This window comes from Galeopterus variegatus, unplaced genomic scaffold (genome assembly GCF_000696425.1).
Source record: "Galeopterus variegatus unplaced genomic scaffold, G_variegatus-3.0.2 Scaffold1839, whole genome shotgun sequence".
Lineage (NCBI taxonomy): Eukaryota > Metazoa > Chordata > Mammalia > Dermoptera > Cynocephalidae > Galeopterus > Galeopterus variegatus.
The window spans coordinates 287,739-295,607 of record NW_007727950.1 but is presented as its reverse complement, the minus strand read 5'-3'; the positions used below and the strand labels follow the sequence as shown (position 1 = coordinate 295,607).

Here is a 7,869-nt window from a genome sequence, read left to right as displayed (position 1 = left end):
TAGGTGAGTTAAATAACCTTTACAATTTCTTAGAAACTCAAGATTTCTAAGATTCCTTAAAATCCTATGGAAACAGGTAGAGCAAGTTAAATTGAACATTCCGAGTGATGAAATGTCCCAGTCTTCTCCACACACTGTAATCTCACCGTGCTGGCAACTAGATATATGAGTGTAAGTGCAGATGAAAGTTAGTTAGATTTTATTCTAGAAAAATTGAAAAGCATAGGAGAATAGAGCTACATAAATTACTTTCTGGGGTCATTCTATGAAAAGGATGGTTACCTCCCTATTATATACAGTGCAGTCGACAAGTTAACAAGCAGAGGTTCTATTCACATTTTTGGTGCTTCGTTCTTAAACATGAAAGCATAGCTGAGAATAGCCATATTTGATGGGAGTGTCAAGCAATATAGACAGAACAAACAATCAACAAATACAGAAAGAAGAGACAATGAGAGCAGAAGAAAAATAAAAATCAAAACAAATTAAAAAACCTAAATCAAAACAAAATTAAACAAACAAAAAAAAAGTAACAAAGATACTGCATTGCACTTCTTTCCCACCCCCAAAAGAGAAGAGAATGCTATAAAAAGAACAAAGAACAAAAAAGAGATCTTGGAAAATAAGAATATGACTGACAACAGAAAAATGGCAAGATAATGCCCCAAAAGTGGAACAATATAACATGGGAGTCAATATTTGTGGTCCTGAGAATCTCCCTAAGTTGGGAAAACAGAATAATTTAATCAGGTTCCCTTTGCCTCAGGGCCAGTTGGAGGTGGTTCAGTAAACAAATTGTGTGGGGGGGGTGGGGTTAGCGTGCATGTGCATCACTGCCACGTTGGCTGGAGTTTGCTGCCTTGGTTGGCTGGTGCACCCAGCTGCCATGCTTTCCAGCCTGTGGCTTCCAAGGACCTGTTTGCCGGTTACCTAGCTCATAGACCTGCGTGTAAGGGGTCTGGTGACCCAGCCTGGCATGTGAAGGGTTTGTGACCTAGTCTGGACAACGGGCTTGAGGAGTCTGTGAGCTCCAGAACCAGCTCTAGCTCTACAGGAGTATAGAAGATAATTTACCTCTTCAAAAATTTCTAGAATGTAACTAAGTTCTTGTATCGAGGTGTATCTATTTTCTCCCTTTTAAAAATATTTATTGGGATTTAGCAGCCTTGTCAAAGAGACAGAAAATTCTAGAGATCACTGTGATAGAAAATCAGAGAATTTCTAATTAAAGCTTATTCCCTGCCTTCATAATCTTAATAATTGTTCCAATTCACATTTTATTATTGTAGATTTATGTAGAATTCTTGTAATTATGGAGGAAATATCAAATAGAATTTCTCCATATATACTATGATTCCATGTTCCTTGGATGATTTGTCAAAATTATCCTTCTTATTGGAGAATTAGAAACTAGAACCTAAGCCATCATTCTTGTTTTCTTTATTCATTATGTTTCTAAAATTCAAGTCTCAACTGTGACTTGAAAAGATATTTTTAATCTTTGGAGTTTTAGAGCACTAATCATAACACCTTATACCCACTCCCCTCTGATACACAAAAGGACAAAAAAAATCCACAAACAAACAGCAACAACAACAACAAAACATTACCTTGAGCTATGTAAGGTGTGGTTTCCTCCTCCGAGGGATGCTTGTGGGTCGGGTGTCGGGGCAAGAGGTCTGTTTATAATGAAAGACCGACTTCCAGTTTTTTTCTTCATACTCATGTTGGCCAGTATCATGTCATCGCTGTCATCGATCTCAGCAAAAGTGTGTGGATCTTCCTCTTTCTCCTGCTCCTTTTCATCTTCTTTCTTCTCTTCTTCTCCTTTGAGTTCATCTCCTGGTTCTTGTCTCACGCCGGGATCACACCATTTCTTACTTCTTTCCATGTGGCCTTCCGCCCTTTTGCCTGCTTATAAAATATTTAGATTGTATTTACTCTTCTATTAAATGCAATATTATTCCTTAGTCACTTGCTTGAGTTTCCCAAAGTGTCTTAATCAAATGCTATAAGAAATGATAAGAGATAAGCTCCTAATCTCCATAAAAATAATTTATATATTACCCCATAAATTTCCAAGTGAAAGTGAACTATGTAACTTACTAACACTTCCTCCTGCAGTTTATAATTGTTAATTTTGTTAACAAAAACACTTTGTTTAAAGTATGAATTTCTTTAGAAACATAAGTATTTCCACATTATTTTGTGAATACATACATATATAGTGAATGACTTAATATCAGGAAATTGAGTTATAAATCTGAGTCTCACACTCCAAATTTTTGAAAATTTGTGTGTTTCAAGCATAATATCCTTAGATTTTTTTCATGTGAAGTCATTTTACCTTCCATATTGCTTGCACTGGATATTTCACCTAAAATTCAATTTCTCTGAAGATGATGGGGAAATAGCCAAAAACACTATTACTTGGTTTCCTAGCAGTCAGTTTCTGGCTAAGAAATCTGACCTTCAAAAATGTAACTCTTGATTCCTACAAACCAACACAAACCTCATTCATAGATAAAGGAGACCAGAAGTAGGGTTTGTGACATAAAAGACAGTGTGGATAATCAATGGCTTAAGGATTAATTCATATGAAAAGAATAAAGCTACAAGTTTCAGTCTTTTATGGTTTTTATATTCAGTAAAATCTTTACATATTTTATACGAATGTGTTAAAATATTTTAGTAGCAGTTATTTAGAAGACAAAGATATGATATACTTTGCTGAATAAATAATTAAAAAGAATTTTGATGGCTCTCCATCAGACCAATTAAGGGTTATTTGCTTTTGTTTTTTTTTCCTCGCCCTCTCTCTCTTCTTTTTGTGTTTGTTAAATTTGTCCTTTGTTTGGTAAGAATCTGACTCCCCTCCCCCACCAAATTATTGAGTTTACTTATGAAGATTTTAGTGGAAAATCTTAGAATCTANACATATTTTATACGAATGTGTTAAAATATTTTAGTAGCAGTTATTTAGAAGACAAAGATATGATATACTTTGCTGAATAAATAATTAAAAAGAATTTTGATGGCTCTCCATCAGACCAATTAAGGGTTATTTGCTTTTGTTTTTTTTTTCCTCGCCCTCTCTCTCTTCTTTTTGTGTTTGTTAAATTTGTCCTTTGTTTGGTAAGAATCTGACTCCCCTCCCCCACCAAATTATTGAGTTTACTTATGAAGATTTTAGTGGAAAATCTTAGAATCTAAGAGAAAAGATGAATAGTAGAGCAGAATAAAAAGTTATTATTGTAAGAAGATGCAGCAATGGTTTTAAGTAGGCTTATGAGGAGAGAACAGGATAATCTCCCAACAGTCTTAAATTTTATTATTTCAGTTAGTTTAACTTAAGAAGTACAGTATTAACTACTTATGTGACTAGCACTAACTTTAAAATCATCAAGAGTTGCCTTTTTCCCTGTGAATAATATGGTTTTGAGAATTTGACTTCGTGACTTCTGTTTCACTGACAGAATATCACAGGTGAAACCAGATTAAGTTGTGGGAAGCACTTTTACAGTGTTTCATTTTTAGCGGAATGTGTCACCTATCCTACTTTTATAAACTGATTTCCTGAGCTGTTAACTCTGTTTTCCCACCCACTTCTCTTCCCAACTATTTCTAAAGTTGAGCTTGCACTAGAAATAATACATTTTACTTTTTATTTTCCAAAGTATCTGATTGTACTTTGCATTTAAGAGTGGGACCTGAGCTTTCTCAATTCAGGTTATACATTAATAAGTAAAGATTAAAATAAAACACTCCCATAATTCCAACTTTTGAAATAATTGGGGCAAGAGTGTGTAAAAAAGAGAAGAATGCTACAAGCCCAGGAAATATGTTCACTGAAGTAAGTATCTGACACATTGTAATTACAGGCTCTGTGGTCTGGGATCTGAGTCAAAGACAGAACACGGTGATAGTTACTTTTCAGGATCGCTGTGAAGATAAAAAGAGACAACCGTGCTCTTTAGAAATTGAAAAGTGCCCTATTATAGAGTTACATATTATTAGATATTCTTAGTTTCTCCAATGAATATATTCATAAATACATGGTGAGGAATTTTATGCCTAGGGCATTGATGAGATGTCCTTTTTTATTTTTATTTTTTCCAGTAACTTGAGGGTAGATGGAAGCTACTCTTAAAGGACAATCCTGAAGTTATCACTAGGTAAAGTCAAAGAACCCATACAAAGTCTGCAGTGAAAAATAAGTGGTAGCTTATAGCCTTGCTTTTAAAGACATTAATAAAAAAATTTTATGAAAAAAATTGACATTTTATTTTCTACTCACTTCCAATATCAGTCCTATGAAAGGATAAGATGAAACGTAGCACTGATTACAATATATAAAAATAAAGCTTTTAAATACATGGAGTGGGTTTTTGTTTTATTTTGCTTTTTATATTTCAGGAGATATATTAGCCACCACTACATTTCTGGTGAACACTCTGGGTAGAGTAGTTTTAGACCTCCTAACCAAACATATCATACATAAAAATTTACATTAAGAAAAACATAATTTAATATCAGCTCCTTTACAAGACTTAACCTGACATAAGAAACCTTGCCTTTGTAACAATTAAATAATACATGAAATTGTTCAAATATGAGAAAATGAGAATGATATGCCAGAATTTTGTTATCAGTGTACTACTAACCTATGCCCCCTCAAATATGATTATACATATTTCATTGGTATAGGAGTATCTCAAGGGTCTACAAGAACTTGACACATAGTAGGTAATCAATAAATATCTGCTGAAGGAGTGAATGAATCAGAGGAGTGTCTAGTAGTTTGCAGTATTTCCATTAAGCAGTACCTTCCATCTCTGAATATAGTGCATAACCTTAGTAAGGCTTATGCTGATAAACTTGAGCCTTCCTAGATACAGTGCCTTCAAGGAAAAAATATTAAATTTCATTGCTTCAAGATTCACTTTTGAAACAGTGTGTTTATGTACATTATAGCCTTCTAGGACCCGAAAGCTAAGGTATAGTGACAAATGGGGTTTTGATAATGGGTGTTTTTTTCATCTTTCTTACTAAATTTTCTTCATAAGAACATTTTATTATTTGAAAAGTAAATATTCAATAATGATCAATAAAGTGGGTGATAATTAGCAACTTTAAGAGTCAACCTAGAGCTGGAAGTGTTTCAGGCTGTCGAACAGGCTGGGCAGATGAGCCCAGTGTGGAAGCTCTTCTTCCCAGCCTGTGCAAGGCTGGAAGAGCGTATCCCCACCTTCCACACCCTAATTCCTGCATCTGGGAACAACAAATGCTACCAGCCGCGGTGACAGTTCTTCCACTTATGGCTGTGTATAGAGCAGGTTAGATTTGGGTCGCAATGCAGTGTGCGATAAATCCTTCACCACTTAATTCTCCTGTAGTTACCAAGTAAGTGAAGTGCCCAAGGCCACTTGCAAATCATCTGTAAATCATTAGCCTGTCCCTCTTACCAGAAGACTGAGAGTATTTTTTGAAAGCAATGTTGTTTTCCACAGGATACCTGAGGTTCATTTTATGTGAAGAACTATAGACTCCTTCCAAGTTTTATTTCTTTGTTTTCCTAAAGTTTTGTAATGAGACTTTTTTCCAGAAGAAAGACAGAGAGAATGAGAGGAGAGGAGAGAAAGAGTGAAAAAAGAGAGAGAAAGAAAGAAAAGAAAAGGGGGGGAGACGAGAGAGAGAGAGAGAGAAGAAAGAAAAGAAAGAAAGAGAGAAAGAAAGAAAGAAAAGAAAGAAAGAAAGAAAGAAAGAAAGAAAGAAAGAAAGAAAGGAAAAGAAAAGAAAGAGCAGAGGTATCTCTTGCCTCATTTCTCAGACCTTAGTTGTTAAAGAAAAGGAGGAAAGTTGCTCTTGGTTTCAAAAGCTGATCTCTGCGTAGATTTGCCACTGCACTATACCTGTGTAAGCCTGTCAAAGGTGTTTTTTGTTTGTTTGTTTTGTTTTTTAACCTTAAACTTACCGTGTAAGGTGAAGTGAGGTTTTTCCAGTTGGCAGGCGGCAGCTGTAGGTCGCGGTGGGAGGAGGGGGGGTCTGCTGCTCATGAGCGGCTCTGGTGAATCATTTTCTGGATCGGCTTCGGGAATGAACACGTACAAGTCATCGTATGGGTCCTCGGAGCTCCCACTGGCGGCCTCCGGAGGGTCATGCTCGGCCTCCGCGTCTGACTCACGCTCCTCCGCTTCCCCGGGGGCTGCGTTCACCTCAGCCCCAGCCGCACTCTGCCTGAACGACTTTCCGCTTTCCTGATGAAATGCTGGGTTCTGTGCGGCTGTTTATGATGAAGATTGTCTGATTTAGTTTAAACACACCATCTGGAGGCATTTCATATTTTGTAAATTTGTAAGAAGTAGCAGTATTGCTAATAAAACTTTCATGACCTGATATAGTGGAAAGCTGTCAAATGCATAACTTTAGTGAACAGTCATCTCTGGGCTTTTAAAATATTAACCAAATGAACAGTCAAAGTTCCATTATATCTTGCTACCTCAGCACAGGACACACTTATGCATATAATGATAGTCTGATTCTCTGCAGTTCTCTGAGCAGATTCATATATTTGATAGCATTATTGCATTTTATTAGAAAACAGTATAAGCGACCTAATTAAGTAATGTGATGCAAAAGATAAAAGGAAAAAGAAATAAACCTTGACTTGCTTATAAATAATGAATAGAAATGAATCTCTAACTCTTATTTAGTTATTATTTCAACATATACTTATTATATATGCTATATTTTTATTATAGATGCCAGGATAATTTTTATAATTTATTAGATTAATTTTATTATAGATACCATACCAATTTTTTGAAAATATTACTTGGGAAAACATTAATATTTTTGATGAGGAAGGCATCCAAATCATCAATAGTAGGTAAATTTTTCTGAGGCTCAGTTCTCTCACCTAAAAAATGCATTTTATCCTAAAATTTAACCAAATGATCTGAATTCCCTCCACTCTTAACAGCCGTGCTCTCATTTGTTTTTATATTATACACAATATGTGCTCTTTAACTACTCTGGAAGAAAATAGAAAAAAATATAATGATAACTTTAAATCTTAAAAAAACTTTTATTAAATTTTCTTTATTAAAAAAAAACTCCAAATAAAATATTTGTTGTGCAGTATATGCATGTATTGAAACAACACACTGTACCCCATAAATATGTATAAGTAAATGTTAAAATAAAATTAAAAAAAAGAAAGTGAATGCATTAAAACATAAAGGATTAAAAAGTTTAAAACAGACTTTGGAACTTCTGAATGGACTTTGGAACCTCTATAGCAGATGTTGGAACATATGAATTGTTATTGTCAGTGCACATTTTAATTGTTGTATTAAAATATCGCTAAATTAAAATACAGCTTAAAAAGCCAAATAGCAGAGTGTGAAGGAAAAGAACTTTATTTATTTACTTATTTTTATTATTATTTTTTAATATGAAGACTTGCAACATGGAAATTTTTCTGCAATGGGAGAAAAATTATGTGGAAAAACATAATGCCCGTGATGGTACCCCATATTACTATATGGAATTTTCTTTTTTTCTTCTCTCATGTGAGAAAGAAGAAAGATACAACTTCCAGTACTAGAACTGAATTAAGATTCTTTAATTATCAGTCTGGCCAGAGCAGACAGAAGTTCATTTTTGCATGATATGTCTACACAGATTTCATTCATTTTTCTACCACTAACACCAAACAGAGACCCTGAAATAAGGTAGTTTCAAGAAATGTTGATGAAGTAGATGATGGAATGACTGAAAAGAAATCACTGCTTAGGGTAGCAAAAGGACTTCACTATTACTGTCTGGGTCAATCAGTCATCAACTTAGAATCACATTTATGCTGTA

General features: G+C 34.6%; 1 protein-coding gene across 1 annotated transcript in view; it reads right to left on the bottom strand.

Annotated features, from left to right (window-relative positions):
• The window catches only part of LOC103595763 (B-cell scaffold protein with ankyrin repeats-like), a 37,900-nt gene extending 36,159 nt beyond the window's left edge, over positions 1-1,741 (bottom strand). The window contains 2 exon segments of the mRNA XM_008579229.1: positions 1,611-1,648; positions 1,650-1,741. Of these exon segments, the coding sequence (XP_008577451.1) occupies positions 1,611-1,648; positions 1,650-1,741 (130 nt within the window).
• Positions 1,742-7,869: the final 6,128 nt, after the last annotated feature.